Source organism: Cucurbita pepo, chromosome 17, assembly GCF_057944985.1.
Source record: "Cucurbita pepo subsp. pepo isolate OVF chromosome 17, ASM5794498v1, whole genome shotgun sequence".
In the NCBI taxonomy this organism is placed as follows: Eukaryota; Viridiplantae; Streptophyta; class Magnoliopsida; order Cucurbitales; family Cucurbitaceae; genus Cucurbita; species Cucurbita pepo.
This window is the reverse complement of record NC_141814.1, coordinates 2,786,183-2,804,699: the sequence shown is the minus strand read 5'-3', so window position 1 is coordinate 2,804,699 and position 18,517 is coordinate 2,786,183. Positions and strand designations below refer to the sequence as shown.

General features: G+C 39.9%; 3 protein-coding genes across 3 annotated transcripts; 1 reads left to right on the top strand and 2 right to left on the bottom strand.

Moving 5' to 3' along the window:
• The first annotated feature begins 5,418 nt into the window (after window positions 1–5,418).
• Window positions 5,419–6,263, top strand: LOC111778995 (brassinosteroid-responsive RING protein 1). Its single transcript, XM_023659018.2, has one exon. It carries the CDS (start codon window positions 5,507–5,509, stop codon window positions 6,005–6,007), a length of 501 nt encoding a protein of 166 aa, XP_023514786.2. The 5' UTR covers window positions 5,419–5,506; the 3' UTR covers window positions 6,008–6,263.
• Window positions 6,264–8,345: 2,082 nt separating this feature from the next.
• On the bottom strand, window positions 8,346–11,913 carry LOC111778151 (uncharacterized). The gene is made up of 8 exons (XM_087118883.1): window positions 11,534–11,913; window positions 11,149–11,170; window positions 10,829–10,885; window positions 10,667–10,748; window positions 10,451–10,546; window positions 10,238–10,362; window positions 10,137–10,155; window positions 8,346–9,045 (listed from the first exon to the last, which is right to left on the bottom strand). The coding sequence occupies exons 1-8, from the start codon at window positions 11,634–11,636 to the stop codon at window positions 8,626–8,628; spliced, it is 924 nt and encodes a 307-aa protein (XP_086975009.1). The 5' UTR covers window positions 11,637–11,913; the 3' UTR covers window positions 8,346–8,625.
• Window positions 11,914–14,999: 3,086 nt separating this feature from the next.
• LOC111779399 (uncharacterized) lies at window positions 15,000–18,509 on the bottom strand. Its single transcript, XM_087118884.1, has one exon. It carries the CDS (start codon window positions 18,287–18,289, stop codon window positions 15,089–15,091), a length of 3,201 nt encoding a protein of 1,066 aa, XP_086975010.1. The 5' UTR covers window positions 18,290–18,509; the 3' UTR covers window positions 15,000–15,088.
• Window positions 18,510–18,517: the final 8 nt, after the last annotated feature.

Below are 18,517 nucleotides of genomic sequence, written 5' to 3'. Positions count from 1 at the left end.
AAAGTGGTTCGTGTTTAAATTATACATTATGTACTTTAGGTGATCGATTGGATTATCTCTCTAACAAGCATGTGCGAGTGAACCAAGTTAAGATTAGGGCACTAGAGCTGGTTTAGGTACGTTTTCGGTAGACCAATCAATATTAGATCATGAGCGGCAATAAGAGGTCTAGACCTTAGTTCTACTATAAATTGGATTAGCCTAGAGGAGATAGTCCCAAGCATCCTAGAAATATGAGATAAGATTTAAATCGTCTAGACGCCATAAGAACCACAATGTCGGCAGAGTCTTTTGTCTCCTTTATGCTCCTGTGCGCTCTTACCTCTAGCAGCGCCCTGCCAAGTAGAAGAAGCATAGTCGAGCCACACCTAGGTCGGATAGTGTAGCACATCAAGAAGACTAGGTGTCTTTATCTACAGAAAATGGGTAAGGTCTCTTGAACAGGGCCTCTGCAATGTAAACTCGTCTTGAGAGGGGTGTGCGGGACCATGCAAGTAACCTAATGGCTAGCAAGCACATGGGATCATACCCCTATACTCAAAGTGACTCTATATCCCTAAGGAAGGGTTTGTCAATTATTCCACAGATGATGTCCAAACCAGCTAGATGACATACTGTCTTAACAAAATTTATAAGATAGCATCTCAACCCAAGATATCAATCATTCACTATTGTGGCTATGCAAGCTAAGTTCATCCAAAGTTAAGATACGTCGTCTAGTAGATCCGCAGTGCCAAAAATGGTGAACTACCTTTGGCCTTAGATTCGGCTTGTGATGGACATGAGAACCGTTCAAAACTTCAAAACATTCCCAAAAGTTTAGATAGCTAATGAATTAGGCTCGAACTTCCCAGATCCTAGAAAAAAACCTTGCAGATGTCTATTAGGAATCAGATGTAATAAGAGCTTACAAGTATTTTTTTTATACTCACTTCATTTTACATTTGTTTTTCTAGTGTTCGTTGACTGTCGGTAGGGTGGTAGAACCTTCGAGAGTTGAGCAGTCACGCAATTAAAGAAAAATCCAACCAAAGTACGTGAATAATTGGTAATTAAAATAAAATAAAAATAACAAAAAATAATTGAGTATGTATGAAGAGTTTAGCAATGATTAATTTTGAAAATTAAAAAAAAAAAGTTGATTAAAAAGTTTATATTATAGGAAAAATAAGGCCTTCCTTATGTGACATGAAATGATTAGAAGTTTGGTAGGCGATATTCCCAACGCACCTAAGCCTACTTACTCTTCTCATATTGTTTTGTACGGCCCAATATTTGCTTATAAAACTTTATATTAAAATTCCCTTTTTGGTTGTTTCCTTCCATTTTCCACAATATAATCAACATTCTTTTTTTAATATATAGTCTCCATTCCATTAACTTTATATTTATAACATATAATTTCAATTATTCTACAGAAACCCGTCTTTTTTAGACTTTTTCTTCTCTCTTTTGGGACCCTCCAATCCACCTCTCGAAGCACAGCGTCTTCGCTGATACTCGTTCCTTTCTCCAATTGATGTTGGACCCCCTAATCCACCTCCTTCAAGACCCAGCGTCTTTACTCGCACATTGTCCAGTGTTTAGCTCCGGTATCATTTGTAATAATAGCCCAAGCCCACCGCTAGCACATATTTTCTTCTTGCTCATAAAAAAATGTTTAGTTCTCCTCCCCCAATCAATGTGGGATCTTACATTTGGATCGTCAATTTTTTTAAAACAACAATTATAGTTTTACAAAATCGAACTGGCCCAAAAAAATGAGAAAATAGAGCCATTAAAAAGAGGTGTGGCCCCACGCACGTGAAAGGTTTCAACAAGTAAATTAGATGACGAATTTGGTTATGAATATCACAATGAACAAAAAAAAAAAAAAATTAATTGAAAAATAAAAACCTTGTACCTTTTAAAATAATTATTGACCACTACGTTTAAAAAATTTTAAATTTATAAAAGTACAGCTAAATTTTTCATACGTTACGGTGGACGAGAATGATCATTATGTTTATTATAATGCTACGACGGTAGCTATTTCTAACGGGTGTCCGACATCAACAACTTTAGAAAATGCTCGCCGACAAAGAAAGAAGCCCAGAAGGTGTGCAAAACAACTAGTGAACTCCCACTCACACGTGTGAGTCATGTGTAGAATAGTAAATACACATCCAATTACCCGTTTAGGATAGCCACCTAAGGAAATAGACTTAAAGAATAGGTCACATTCATGATTGATGTGTTTGCATCTAACCTTAATAGTTGGGTCACTTAAATGAGTATTTCTTAAAACACTCAAACCACGTGTTATTTCTATTTTAGGTCAAAGTAAGACACTTATGTACGGCTGATAACGACGTCGTAAGTCGAGACCATGACATATAAGTCTATGACAGTGTTTTATATTGAAGGTTCAAATTATTAGTTCTACACAAATGAGTATGTTAAGTATACAGTAGAAACTTTAGACTATCAGAAATCTAGGGTCGTTACAATAATAATTCTCTCTAAACTCTGCACAACATGTCGTATAATACATCTTTACCTCTCTGGGACAAAAGCCTGTTGTAACTCACAGTAGGTCATGATCGTGTACCTAACTCGATCGTTAAAGTGACTTTAAACAAACATCACACATTGAGGATCAAATTTTTTTGACGTTAGGGAAAGGAAACAAAAGGAGGCGATTAGGGGCCAGTAGTGTCTAGGAGTGGGCAGGCAAGTGAACCCAAATCCAATCTTAAAAATGCCCCCATGAGCTCTAAATCTCCAACTCTCTATTCCCATAGCATTGGCCATTGGGGAGGCCCAACCTATGGTGTGGTGAGCGTGTGGGGTGGTGGGGATAGGGGTGACCTTCTCTTATCATTCCACTCTCATCTCATGTGCTCTTGTTCTTTGCCACTTTCCACCTTTTCTCTCTCTCTTGCTACCGACGATCCTTGTCGTTTTCTCCGTTTGAATTTAGATCGAGATACAAATTTAGTTTATAAACTTTGACGAATGGGTTACGTAACAGATCGTATTTGAACAGTTCTTTGCTTGTAAGTATGTTTGTAAGTCGGGCTGGGTTGAGTTAGTACATTTTTTAGACCCAATTCAATTTTTAGCTACGTAGATGAAGAGTTCATTCCCTTCCATTGGTACCAGAGCTAGAAACATGGTGTGACAGCGAAGCGAAGACGCTGGCTCCTAAATAGTAGATTGTGGGATCACAGTGGATCAGAGATGAGAAACAAAACATTTCTTATTATAAGTTAAAACCTTCAGGAAAAGCACTGGTGGTAAAAAAATTTAACCGTAAACAACTTGTTAAATTATGAACTTAATCCAATCCAACCACAGTTTTTGGATTGGGTTGAGTTGCGTTTATTTCTCGTCATTTATTCAATTTTTTTTTTTAATAAAACTATCTATTTATTTTTAAAAATTAGTTATAAAATTAAATATAAAAAAATGTATATATAATCCTATTAATAAACCACATTTCTTTCATAAAAAGAAAAACAGTTTGATGTGTTGGAATTTGTAATTATGAGTTGGTTGATTGCTCCCCAATCCTTTCCATTATATTCTTTACCTTTTGAAATGACTAGAGAATGAGCAAATACACCGTCGTCAATAAAGTAAACCATCATCATTCATTCTTTGAAGACTTTCATTTTTCCTTTCTTTACTCCTAAATTCTTCTCGTTCTCGTTTCGAATATTCACACGAAGGTTGAAAATATCTGCTTTGTTAGAAAATGCTTCTACCGTCCTTTGTCTCAAATGATCTCCCTATTCAAAATTTTTTGTTAGTTGAATGGGTGACCCGTGTAATCCAATTCAACTCCCTATTTTCGGGCTGGATTAGGTTAGGTTAAGTTTTACAAGTTGGTCTGGTTACTGTCTCAAATGATCTTCCTACTCGAAATTTTTGGTTAGTTGAGTTGGTGACCAATGCAATCCAATTCAACTCTCTATTTTCGGGCTGGATTAGGTTAGGTTAGGTTTTACAAGTTGGTCTGATTACTGTTACATTTATAACTAAAATCTCGTAAAATTCAAATATCAAATATTAGTAAGTCACACTGTATCACTAATATAAGATGATAAAGATGAAACGGGAAGATTGAGCAATAAAATGTTAAAACCAGGATGATGATTAAGAAATGGTGGGCATTTCTAAATTTTAAAATAAGAGGCAACTTTTATTATGTATTAATATTATTTGGTATGTTGCCTAATTCAAATATCACACTCAAATAATTGAAATTTCAACCTAAGATGCAAAATTTTCTTTCCCTTTATTGCTTTGTAATCATTGATACAATGCCTTTTTCTTCCCAAACATAATCGAACCTATTTTATATTCGGTAACGTTACCATTTTAATCTATATTTTCTCTGCCTTTATGTTATATTCTTGTTTTTGTATTTTAGTTCAATCTCTCTAAACCCATCTTGAATTGAGTACAAATTAGATTAGAGATGAGGGTTATATTCTCAATCCCCGCCCCACTCCGTTACTAAAGAGAGTGGGAAGAGATTTCTCTCCGTTAGCTAAATTAGATTAGAGATGAGGGTTATATTCTCAATCCCCGCCCCACTCCGTTAGCTAAATTGGATCAGAGATGAATTAAGTATGAATTACCACTGGTTCGATTTTATCAAGGAACCTCATGTGCATTATCGACACAAGATTGATGGATATAGACCAAGCACTTCTTATTTGACACGTGTCAAGCACATTAATAATCTTTTTTATTTTCTTTTATTTAGAGTAATAAATAAATAAATAATAAATCATTAATTTCTGTTAAGCCAAAATAAATAATAATAATTTAGTAATTAATTAATGAAAAAAAAGGTTTTTATGGGCAAAGGCAAACGCGGTGTTATGTCCGGATTCGAAACGTGAAATGACCATTTTATCCCCCACGTGTTCCCTCACCTACTGCCCTCTCCTCTCCCTTGAGTCCATGACAGTCATTTTCAACGCAAGTCCTTCTCCGCACCCACACATTAAAAAAAATATATATATATATATATATATATATATATATAAAAAACACCTCTAATTTTTATTTAAATAAAATTTAATTAACCTAAAAAAAAATTAGTAACATTTTTTAAATCTTCTACTCTACATACATGTGGCTAATACCCTACAAAAAATTTTAATTTTTTTAAATATTTTTTATGATTAAAATTTTCAATTTCTTTAATAAATATTTGACTTATTCGATATATTTTTCAAAATTCCAAACAGAAATTATAATTTAAGAAGAAAAAGAAAAAAAAGAGAAAAAAAAAAGGAAAGAAAACGACCCACTGAAATCCCACTCTATTGGTCATTTCCATCACCCTCACCGCACGACATGTGAGGTTATCACCGCCCACCTCTCCGTCTTCCCTATATCTTAAATCAAATTCCCATTTCTGCAGAGCCAAGAAGCAAAAAAAAAAAAAAAAAAAAAAAAACCCCTTCTGCAAAACCAACAGAAACCGTCCATTTTCCGACCCGACCCGATGGGCTTTCCGGTGGGTTGCACGGAGGTTTTCTTCCCCACAATATTCCTCCATTTACTCTCTCTCCTCGACTTACTAAAACGCCTAATTCTGTACCTGTTCCGCCTCCTCGGCCTCCCGGAATTTCTCCACTCCGACGCCGCCATCTCGCGGGAGGTTGGGATTCCGTTGAACCCGCCAGCCTCCGCCGTGGTCCTGCGCGAATTCCTCCCCGTAGTGAAATTCTCGGATGTTCCCCAGGCGGCGGAGGCGGCGGCAGAGAGCTGCGCCGTATGCCTGTACGAATTCGAGGGAGCAGAGGAGATCCGGTGGCTGACGAACTGCAAGCACATATTCCATAGAGGGTGTGTGGACCGTTGGATGGATCATGATCAGAAGACATGTCCGCTTTGTAGAACGCCGTTCGTGCCTGATGGGATGATGGATGAGTTCAATCAACGGCTGTGGGCCGCCTCTGGAATTGCTGAGTTTGATTCTGAGTTCAACTCGGTTTTAGGTTAGTGCACCCAACAAAAAAAAAAAAAAAAAGTAAGCCAAATGCCACTTTATTTGGTGGCTTTTGCCAAATAAATGTTTTTTTTTTTTTTTTTTTTTTTTTTTTTTTTTTTTTTTTTTGGGTTGGGGAGTTGGAAAAAAAAAAAAAAAGAAAAAAGAAGGTTTTTGAAACTGTATATATTCATAAATATATAATGTGTAAATCAAATATATAAGAATTCGGGTGCTTTTCCCCCAAAATTAAAGTTTTTTCTTTTAATTATTATTATTTTTTTCTTTTAATGGAGATTGTTGAGAAATTAATTTATGGCGCCTAGGAGTGTTCATATGGTCTCAGAACTCTCAAATCTTTAGGGTTGTAAAGATTTGGTTGGGTTATGTTGGGTTGACTTTTTCTCGTATCAACTTTAAATATAGTTATAATTCAATTCAAATTTATCATATTTTTGAGATTATTATTAATATTAAAAATATTTGATGTTTATAATTATAGATCGAGAATGTTTTAATATTTAAATTTTATGAGATTTTAATTATTAATATGAAATATACGGTAAGTTGTATTTTTTAAATAATTAAAAAATGTATATGAGAATCCAATCTGAGTTAAAGTTAGATTGTGAAATCAAAATTTTGAATTTGTCTCATAAAAATTTCAAATAACATTTTTTTTTTTCAAATTTGATTCCGACAAGAACCACCCATTTTTGTGTGGTTTCAGTCTGTTTTCATTTAATATTTTAATAAATTGTTGTATTTTTTGGCATTAAAATTTTAATTGTTTGGACATTTTTGGAAATGAAAAGAGAATAAAATTTTGATCCATCCGACCATTTTAATATGAAAGAAAAAAAAAATCTCAAACTATTCGAATAATTACAATTAAAAAAAATAAAAAAGATAATTAATTATAAGGCTTTAGGGTATAAATTCCAACATCACCGATTCACCACGGTTCAAATAGTCTAGTTATATCTGCTCTTTATTATACGACCATGTATAAGAGAATTCATTAGAGATTAATTAGAGATTTTTTAACCGTCCCCATAAAGTCATAATCATGTGGAAACGACTCTTGTACTTGCCAATTATCTTGATACTATGAAGATTCCTTTATCCCTAAAAATAACGTTATTGACAGATAACGGTTGGAGATCTTTTAAGCAGTTATCACATAATAACTTGATGGTAATACATATCACATGTATGTAGAGCACCATCCTATTTCATCCATTCTAATCTAATGCAAATGTGGATCTTGTTTACTGAGACAGTTAAGATTGAAATCGACTAATCTTAATCGATTTCTACAACGGTTCTTTATCTAAACTGAAGTCTCAAAACCGTGGTCCAACCTTCACCAAACCAACACCACACAAAAAACGAACAAAAACTCCACCAAACGCTCATGAATTGATCAAATTTCTCTAACGACTATTAGTTTAAAAATTGAGTTTCTAACGACCAAAACTAACACGATCCATTTGATATTCTTTCCAATCTTCATCGGGAATGACATAATTACTATGCTTGTCACACGAAATTGAGGAAGGAGGCACATAATCAATTTTCTCTCTAATATCTTTCCAATATTATTTCCAAGGGGTCATTATGTAATAGTCGAAGCCCAGCAAATATTGTATTGTTTGAACTTTCTCTTAATGTTTTTAAAACAAGTCTGTTAGGAAGAGGTTTCCACACCAGTATTTCGTTCTCCTCCCCAACCGATGTGTGATCTCACATCATTTCTCATTGTTTGAACTGTTATTCCACACCGGTATTTCGTTCTCCTCCCCAACCGATGTGTGATCTCACATCATTTCTCATTGTTTGAACTGTTATTTGAAATTTTGATTTAGTACCGGATGAGACGATTTAATACCGGATGACTGGATGAGACGATTTAATACCTGATGAGACAAAGATTCATCTGCAACATGACTAGATTACCGATTCAATTTATCTTAAATTGTTTCTAAAAGTTAACCCACAAAAACTAGTTTTGTCCTAAAAGTTTACCCACAAAAACTAGTTTTGTCCTCACTCATGTTTCCTACTAAAATTTTCAAGAGATCACATAATATAGATAATAACTATATATTAACTTATATTATTTTAAAAATTTATTGTATGTGACAAGATATTTTGCATTTGACAACACATTTTCAAGTGTAGTTACCATGATGTCTTTTAGTTTTCAATTTAAAAAAAAAAAAAAAAAAAAAAAAAAATCAAAATTTATTGAACGTGGTTTGATGTCTCTAAGATCAGCTCATAAAAAGTTTTCATTTTCTGATAATGTTGTTGTTAGAACATCATTTGATAATGTTCTTGTTTCTGAAAAGAAAGAGCAAGAATTGTATTAAATAACAGTCCTGAGTAGGTTGTTTCTTTTGTTGGTTTCTCTCAAGACCAAACAAAGTATAGTTGTACATAGTAGCTCAATGCTTAAGTCGACAATGAAAGTATATATGATTTGTACACATAAAAACATCACGATATAGGTTTCAACAATGAAACGCACAATCAAACGTCAAAAGCTAGGACATGAAAGCTTCATTACTGTTAGGGAGGCAGATTCAGGCAACGGATACCACACGAGGAGGAAAACGATGCGGAACAAATCACTTGTATTGACTAGGTGGCTGATGCAGAGGATAAGCCGATGGCGGATAGTCTTCAGCACGAGGAGGAGGTGGGTAGCCTTGAGTCGGGGGAGGAGACGAGAAGCCTTGACCTGGGGGAGGAGGCGGGTAGCCTTGAGCCGAGGGAGGGGGCGGGTAGCCTTGTGTTGGGGGAGGGGATGCGTAGCCTTGAGCCAGGGGAGGTGGCGGGTAGCCTTGAGCCGAGGGAGGGGGCGGGTAGCCTTGAACATATGGAGGGGGTGGGTGTCCAAAGGGTTGTCCATACATCGGAGGAGGATATCCGACTGGACCGGGGATCGGTTGATTGATCCGAGACATCTGCTGTGTAGGAGGCACAGCCATGGCTGGTTGGGGTCCAAACTTGCCATCCCTTTTGTCTAACTCCATCTTGTGTTGTGTCTGCACTTCTCAATGGTAACATCATCAGAAAAGCATAACACTGATTCATATTGTACTGTAATACTATGGTTTTGCAACAGAAATTACAGATACTCCCATATAGAATTCAAGTATCTCACACAAGCAAGCAAATAATTATCTCCATCATACATTTCAAGAAAATAAATTTCTAAAAAAATAATCAAGAAAATAGAAGGTGTCAAAGTTTGATTAAGAGCCATGTTCTATCAAGTTTGAGAGTAAGAGCATTTAGATGATGAGAATGTTAGAAACCACGAACCTCCACGATGATATGATACTATACAAGTTGAGCATAAGCTCTCACAGCTTTACTTTTGGTTTCTCCGAAAAGTCTTGTACCAATGGAGATGTATTCCTTACCTATAAACCCATGATCAACCTCTTAATTAGCCAATGTGGGACTCCTCTCCCAACAATCCTCCCCTCAAACAAATTACACCATAAAGCCTCCCCTAAGGCCTATGGAGCCCTCGAACAATCTCCTCTTAATCGGGGCTCGACTCCTTCTCTGGAGTTCAAGAACAAAGTACACCCTTTGTTCAACACTTGCGTCACTTTTGACTACACCTTCGAGGCTCACAACTTCTTTGTTCGACATTTGAGGATTCTATTGACATAACTAAGTTAAGGGCATGACTTTAATACTATGTTAGAAACCACGAACCTCCACAATGGTATGATATCGTCCACTTTGAGCATAAACTCTCATGGCTTTGCTTTTGGTTTTTCTAAAAGACCTCATACCAACCATGTAATTACTCGATGTGGAACTCCTCTCCCAACAATCCTCAACAGAAAAGAGGATGTAGAAACCTGGGTTTGGGTAGCGTGTCTTTTACTCGTGAGTTTGTGATTTGTAACAAAATGGTAAGTTTCATAAGCGCAAGTTTATGTAACCTTCATGGGTTTGTGAGTTATGAAAGTCGATATAAAATGTGGAAAGTTATGTTTCATGAACCTAAGTTTATGCAAGTAGAGATTTAGATTAGCCATATGAGAAAAGAAAGAAAATCCATATGCACCAATTATAGGTAGACATCTTTTAAGCTTTTTAAAAAATCGGGACATACCTGCATGCACGCACATACACTGCAAAACAAAAGAGTTCAAAATTCTTATAAGAGAACTTTAATGTCAATATGAGTTAAGAAGATTGAATGCAACCCCATACCTGCAGTACACAAGGTTAGATAAACAGGTCACTATATCCGAGGCTTCTTGAAGCTCTTCACTTCCAAGCAAGCAAGCAATTATGGAGCATATGCAAGCCAGTTGTGAGAGGCACAACATAAAGCCCTACAAAGTAAGACAAACTTGTTAAGGGGAGAAAAGGCCGAGGCACAAGCAGCTTAATGAATGAACGGTTTGAGAGAGAAGACGACACGATGATGCAGTTATCACACTCAGTTGTCTGTATATTGAACTCGTCTTGCAACATGAAACGTGTTGATGCAACTGAATTTGCAAAGCAACAGAAAACCTGAAAAGAATACACAATTCTTCAGACTAGATCCCATAGGAGAATAAATGAATGAAATTAAATGATGTTTAGATAGCTAGAGGATCAAAGGGGACCATGGTTCTCGATGGATAAACGAACCTCGGTGCATAGACAAGCTTCAGGGCAGTGGCCTTCTCCACATTTGCCACTACAAGGCATGTAACCACCACAGCATTTGTATCTATGATAGATTAAGCAAAGGATTCAGCAATGGTACACACTTTATCTTGTGGTAAAATTACAAACCTTCGCCGAAAATACCTCGACATATCGTCATAAAGAGCTCGTTTTCGCAGAAGGTAAGAAGCACATGGGGCACTTTTCACACAATCAAGAAGCATTATAAGAAAAACCATATCAAAGTACTCTACAAAACTCAAAAGCAATAAAAAACGAATACCATTTTGAACATTATAAAGCAAGCATACATCTACATTCTTTTGAAGCCATATGAAACTTGCAGAATATTACATTGCATTAAAGAACTAAGAACACACATGTTCATAAACATAGCAAAGTTTTTCGACTCCCGAAATCGAAACGACGAATGAGAAGAACTCATCAGAGAACAAACACCTTACCAGAATATAGAAAAGCAACAATCTGCAAAACAGAAGAAAAAAATAAAGAAATAATCAGCGTATTTATATGGTTTGAGAGAAAATTGATTGGTCAAGCAACATCAAGATATTTAATAGAATAAACAAATTAAAGAATACCCTGTAGCAAATAAACCAATAGCCGCCATTGTTAACCCTTTGGAAAGGAACAGAGGTAGAGAAAGGTAAAAGGTCATCGCAAGCAAAATCAAAGATGATTCGATTTGAGGTAATTTTTACCCTATCCCATCAACGAAACAGAGTAAAAGAAATCAAGTACGAACACAAGATTTTCAACATTCTTCCCTCTCAATCGATTAATCCCAAAAAGATAACCAAAATCGAACAAGAAATTTCCAATACATACAAGGCGTATTGGCAGAAATGGTGCCCGTGAGATCCGTATGCCAGAAATTTCTGTAATCCTGACGAAGCTGCATTTTCTCAAGGTAATCGGCATGCGACGCCATGGTCGGGTTGCGGATTGAACCACTTCAGAAGGGATTCGACGCTAAATCTCGAAGATCAATATGGAAATCTAAAGATATTCACAGTCAACAATGGAGCTTGCACGTTTAGGTTTCTTAGCGGTCAAGGAAGAAGATGAATTGGAGGGTTTTTTCTTTTTTTTTTTTGAACTGTAAACAAATTTTGATAATGAACTCTGGAATTTGTTGTGTTTTCCGCAAATTTTGATGAGACGTTTGAACAGAAATTCCAAATGAAAATTTGTCTAAAAGAAGAAATTCCAAATGAAAATTTGGTTTCATCCGTTATCAAATTATGTTTGTGTATATATATATATTTAGAACTTTTTAAAAATTATTTTTACTTCTAAAATATTATTAAATTTATTGCAATATTTTAAATTCTTTTTAATAAATATCATATTAAAAAAAAATTCTTTTTCTTAAAATACCTATTTATCTTTATACCTAAAATACACAAATTATTTTTTCTAAAATGTACCAACAATGAGCTATACTACGTTGTTGATAGCAAAAACCTTCGTATTTGCCAATATTCAGCGCTTGTGTAAACAACTCTGTCATTTGGTCATCTGTCTTGATCTCCGACATTTCGATTTCTTTTTGTCTTGATTTCTTTCTTCAACGCTTTCAATCTGCTAGGCAAACCGTAGATTGGTTGTCGCAGTGATGATATTAGATAGTCAATTTTCCGGTACAAATTCTCTATTAAGAGTTTCAACCATGTACTTTTTTGGGTTGTTCCGATCGCTGCTCAGTACTCTACTTTTGTAGTTGACAATGATACCGTTGGTCATCTTTTGCTACACTAAGAAATTATCTCGAACCAAACTTGAACTCATACCCAGTGGTTGATCTTCGAGTATTGTGGTCTCCTTGCATAGTTAGCATCTTCCAATCTTCACTTCTTTTGTACAAAATACCATAGCGTGAGTTGCATCTAAATGAGACTTTTTTATATCTTGCATATATCGACTCAAAACTCCTACTGCATAAGAAATGTCAAGCCGAGTTAAAGTTAGGTAAATAAGTCTACCTACTAATTGTTGGTATATCATTTCATCATTCAACTCTTTGCCTTCGAGTGCACAAATCTTGATATTTGACTTCACTGGTATTGAAACTTGCTTGCACTGAAGCATGTCGAACTTCTTAAACATATTCTTGTATACTTTTATTGGCGAAGAAACAATTCTTCATAGGTGCGATCAACTTCTAGACCCAAGAAGTGTTTAACCTCTACTAGCTCTTTCATCTGAAAGCACACAAATAAATTTTCTGTTGTTTGATGAATTTTTCTTTCACCGTCTCCATTGATCAAGTCGTCCACATAAACCAATGCTTTTGCCAAATTTCATTCTCTTTCTTTGATGAACAAGCTTGAGTTTGCATATGCAACTAAAAAACCAGTTTGAGTAAACAAAAATCAGAAATTCTACCATAGAAATCTCTTGGTGCTTGCTTGAATCCATACGGAGCTTTTCTAATCTTATATACATGATTAAGATTAGTCGTATTCTCTACTCAGGATTGTTGGGAAGGATCTCACATTGGCTAATTTAGGGAATGATCATAGGTTTATAGGTAAGGAATACATCTCTATTGGTATGAGATATTTTGTGGAAGCCCAGAGCAAAGCTATGAGGGCTCATGCTCTAACGGGATTGGTATGAGACATTTTGTGGAAGCCCAAAGCAAAGCTATGAGGGCTCATGCTCTTCTAACGGGATAATGTGGAAGCCCAAAGCAAAGCTATGAGGGCTCATGCTCTTCTAACGGGATAATATCATACGAATGTGAAGATCTCTGATTCCTAACATAGTATCAGGGCCATGTCCTTAATAGGATTGTTGAGGATTGTTGGGAGGGTGTCCCACATTGGCTACTCCCCATCCAACTCATTTGACATATATTCTCTATCATTTGAGTAGTTCCTTGTGACATTGACAACAAATTCTCTTTATACATGAAAACATTTGTAATTTATTTGTTATCCCTTCTATGAAAATCCAAGATTATTAATGTAGGTTATTAATGTAATCTTGAACAGTATGTGGTTGACATGAACAGTATGCGGTTGGTGCGGTGCCTTATCCTGTTATAATCGTTACAAATGATTTGATCCAAATTATTCATGTGGAAATATGTAAGTGGGGTTATCCTATGTACTGATCTTGGGAAAATGGAGTCCCACCCTCTCATTGGCTCGAGAGGGACTTGATTTATGATTGGATTATAAACAAATGGTTCATTAAAGAATCAGAAGAGTCCCACCCTCTCATTGGCTCGAGAGGGACTTGATTTATGATTGGATTATAAACAAATAGTTCATTAAAGAATCAGAAGGGACTTGATTTATGATTGGATCATAAACAAATTGTTCATTAGAGAATCAGTCCGTTTGACCCAATTGTAATTATGAAACGAACATAACTTGTCCTATCGTACATAAGAATGCAACTCTAGGTCTATAGGTCTAGAGTACATAACTTGTCATTCATGGGCTTGGGTGACACCATGTCAAGTTTATTACTGTATTCTTTGTACTTTTTCTTGTCATAATTTCCTCTTAGCTCACTTCATTCCCTTGCAATTGCATCAATAAATACCACTATTTTTACCACTTCTCATACAATCGCATACCTCTTAGCTCGTCATGCATATGATCAGGTCGAAAGCCCATGCATGCATCAAGGGCCTCGCGTGCACGTCAATAGGTCATGTGTGCCCACCAACCTACAATTGCGCACATGTTTCAACATGCCACGAGTAGTCATTTCAGGCCCAACAATGCATACCTTCACCGCCCATGTTCCGCCCATGTTCGCACGCCTATGCAGTTATTCACTGGCTCGCGCATGCACAAAATCTACCCCGCACACATCCATTAATGTATGTTCAAACCAAGACGATGTAACATTCAACCCACCAACCTCATGCACATCTCGAAAGCGCGCCCAAGCCAACATCATGCAGTGCCCAACCCACCAACCTCATGAACATCTCGAAAGCGCGCCCAAGCCAACATCATACAGTGCCCAACCCACCAACCTCATGCACATCTCGAAAGCGCGCCCAAGCCAACATCATGCAGTGCCCAACCCACCAAATCCTTGCACACCCACATGTGAACGCCGTCGTGCCCAACAAGTGTGCCCACCAGCCCACAACCACGCTCACCAGTAATGTTGTGACTTCTGCTTAGGAGGTCCATATATCTAAAACGTTGCCAAATCAACTCTCATAGTATTTTCATGTAATTACAACACTGAAACCAATTCCAATAGCTTTGCTTTATGGGTAATTTCAAGTAATTTCAAGTTGCATTCAACTAAGTGGGCAAAATTGGGCAAAACTTCTCTCTTTATTTAAGTAAAAAGAAGCTACATTATCGAAAAAATATCAAGAAATAATATGAAAAAAGACGAGACTACTCAATATCCGGGGAACTGTGGTGGTGGTGGAGATGCATATTGGAAACCAATGTTTGGTGGTAGGATTAGATCTTCGAACGCCGGTGGTGGAGAAGCGCCAGGAGGAGGAGGAGGAGATGCGGTCGGAGGCGGTGGAGATGCGGTAGGAGGTGGGGGAGAGTAGACTGGTGGCGGTGGAGATGCGGTAGGAGGTGGGGGAGAGTAGACTGGTGGCGGTGGAGATGCGGTAGGAGGTGGGGGAGAGTAGACTGGTGGCGGTGGAGATGCGGTAGGAGGTGGGGGAGAGTGGACGGGTGGCGGTGGAGATGCGGTAGGAGGTGGGGGAGAGTGGACGGGTGGCGGTGGAGATGCGGTAGGAGGTGGGGGAGAGTGGACGGGTGGCGGTGGAGATGCGGTAGGAGGTGGGGGAGAGTGGACTGGTGGCGGTGGAGATGCGGTAGGAGGTGGGGGAGAGTGGACGGGTGGCGGTGGAGATGCGGTAGGAGGTGGAGGAGAGTGGACGGGTGGCGGTGGAGATGCGGTCGGTGGTGGGGGAGAGTGGACGGGTTGCGGTGGAGATGCGGTCGGTGGTGGGGGAGATGCGGTCGGTGGTGGGGGAGAGTGGACGGGTGGCGGTGGAGATGCGGTCGGTGGTGGGGGAGAGTGGACGGGTGGCGGTGGAGATGCGGTCGGTGGTGGGGGAGAGTGGACGGGTGGCGGTGGAGATGCGGTCGGAGGTGGGGGAGAGTGGACGGGTGGCGGTGGGGGAGAGTAGACGGGTGGCGGTGGAGACGCCGTCGGTGGCGGGGGAGAGTAGACAGGTGGCGGTGGAGAGTAGACAGGTGGCGGTGGAGATGCGGTCGGTGGCGGTGGAGATGCGGTCGGTGGCGGTGGAGATGCGGTCGGTGGCGGTGGAGAGTGGACGGGTGGCGGTGGAGAGTGGACGGGTGGCGGTGGAGAGTGGACGGGTGGCGGTGGAGAGTGGACGGGTGGCGGTGGAGATGCGGTTGGTGGTGGTGGTGGAGAGTAGACGGGTGGCGGTGGAGAGTAGACGGGTGGCGGTGGAGAGTAGACTGGTGGCGGTGGAGATGCGGTCGGGGGCGGGGGAGAGTAGACTGGTGGCGGTGGAGATGCGGTCGGGGGCGGGGGAGAGTAGACTGGTGGCGGTGGAGATGCAGTCGGTGGCGGGGGAGAGTAGACTGGTGGCGGTGGAGATGCAGTCGGTGGCGGGGGAGAGTAGACTGGTGGCGGTGGAGATGCAGTCGGTGGCGGGGGAGAGTAGACTGGTGGCGGTGGAGATGCGGTCGGTGGCGGGGGAGAGTAGACTGGTGGCGGTGGAGATGCAGTCGGTGGCGGGGGAGAGTAGACTGGTGGCGGTGGAGATGCGGTCGGAGGCGGGGGAGAGTAGACTGGTGGCGGTGGAGATGCGGTCGGAGGCGGGGGAGAGTAGACGGGTGGCGGTGGGGATGCGATCGGAGGCGGGGGAGAGTAGACGGGTGGCGGTGGGGATGCGGTCGGAGGCGGGGGAGAGTAGACGGGTGGCGGTGGGGATGCGGTCGGAGGCGGGGGAGAGTAGACGGGTGGCGGTGGGGATGCGGTCGGAGGCGGGGGAGAGTAGACAGGTGGCGGTGGGGATGCGGTCGGAGGCGGGGGAGAGTAGACGGGTGGCGGTGGGGATGCGGTTGGAGGCGGGGGAGAGTAGACGGGTGGCGGTGGGGATGCGATCGAAGGCGGGGGAGAGTAGACAGGTGGCGGTGGAGATTCGGTCGTCGGCGGTGGAGATTCGGTCGTCGGCGGTGGAGATTCGGTCGTCGGCGGTGGAGATTCGGTCGTTGGCGGTGGAGATTCGGTCGTTGGCGGTGGAGATTCGGTCGTTGGCGGTGGAACTTCATGATGATGATGATGATGATGATGATGAGGTGAGGATGGAACTTCATGATGATGATGATGATGATGATGATGATGAGGTGAGGATGGAACTGGGGGTTCGCCCGATTCTGAAGGTGGCTGCCTACGAACCCGTACCGGATGGGTCGGAGATTGATTAACTAGATCTTCACCACAACCTCTACACTTCACCGACTTCATCATAAAAGAGCTACAACTCTCAGCATCTCTCTGCTCCGGGCGATTGGGCAAGCAATTATGAACATCATCAAAAATCTTTTTTGAATCCTTAGATGTCACACACTCTCCATCTTGCTGATTAAAATAATTAAAGGAGTAAGTAAAGTTATCCAAATGAGGTAATTTGCATATCTCTGCAGAAACAGAGCCCCTGAATTCATTGTAACTAACATCAAGCCACTGCAAATTCTTGAGTCCCGACAACGCGGGCAACCAACCAGGAAAGCTATTGTTGCTGATATCAAGCACCGTTACATTGACAAGCTTTCCAAGCTCGACTGGGAGACAGCCATCGAGGTTGTTGCCAATGAAGAGAACCTGCTTGAGGCTGCTCATTTGGCCGACCGAACTAGGAATGCAGCCATGGAAGTAGTTATACGCAAAGGACACAACGGAGACAGTGGAGTTTCCAATGGTATCCGGGATGAAGGAACTGAATCTATTGTTGTTTAAGAATATAGCGTCGAAGGTCATAGTGAAAAGTGCCGGTGGGATCTCTCCTTCAAAGTCGTTGAACCTAAGATCGAGGTACTTAGCGATACGCCAATAAAAGACAACCTCTGGAAAATGGCCAACGAACCGGTTGTTACTGACATCAAACTCAAACATGAGAGTGAGCTTAGAAAAGCTATGAGGAATTATCCCACAAAACCTATTAGAGTTGATATGGAACAACGCCAAATCTGTCAAGAGTCCAAGCTCAGGTGGCAAGTAGCCTGCAATGTCAGCATGGTTCAAATCAATGCCAGCCACAACCTCAACAGTGGAGTCATCCAGCGCCGTAGTACAAAAAACGCCTCTATAAAGACAAACATCATTGCCAACCCAATTTTCAGTGAAGTTATATGGGTCAGAATACATGGCGGCTTTCCAAGCTTTAAGGGCAACAAAAGCCTTCTTCAACCTCTCATTTAAGAAAGTTTCGTGAGGATCAACTTCAACTTCATATTTGTAGTCATCTGGGAGTTCATCGTGTTCTTTTATAGCCAAAAGTTGACGACCAATGAGATACGAAACTTCAGCTTTCGTGACGGCGAGTGAGACCGATGGGAGAGTGAAGACCACGAGGAGGAGGAAGAGAAGAAGAGAAGCCATGGTGAGTTGGTTTGTTGTGGGGGAGATTGGGGCCTTTTAAAGAGTTTAGTATGGAGTTTGAATTGGTTGTTTTGTGGGTTGGGATTAATTGTAGGTTATTTGTGGTGTTGAGAGAGACTTAGTTGTTTAAAAATAAGAGATAGAAGGAAAGAAACCAAGGAATCGTTCTAATTCTAACACTCAAAAATCAAATTTCAATACACAAAATTTCAATATTCCTATTTCTTG

What these genes read in the sequence shown, in the direction of transcription:
- LOC111778995 (XM_023659018.2), top strand. Translation starts at nt 5,507, where the DNA reads ATGGGCTTTCCGGTGGGTTGCACGGAGGTTTTCTTCCCCACAATATTC.
- LOC111778151 (XM_087118883.1), bottom strand. Translation starts at nt 11,636, where the DNA reads ATGGCGTCGCATGCCGATTACCTTGAGAAAATGCAGCTTCGTCAGGAT. An exon ending in TGTTGCTTTTCTATATTCTG is followed by an intron (nt 10,886 to 11,148) that starts GTAAGGTGTTTG and finishes TTGTGTGAAAAG; the next exon opens with TGCCCCATGTGCTTCTTACC. An exon ending in CTTTATGACGATATGTCGAG is followed by an intron (nt 10,749 to 10,828) that starts GTATTTTCGGCG and finishes AATCTATCATAG; the next exon opens with ATACAAATGCTGTGGTGGTT.
- LOC111779399 (XM_087118884.1), bottom strand. Translation starts at nt 18,289, where the DNA reads ATGGCTTCTCTTCTTCTCTTCCTCCTCCTCGTGGTCTTCACTCTCCCA.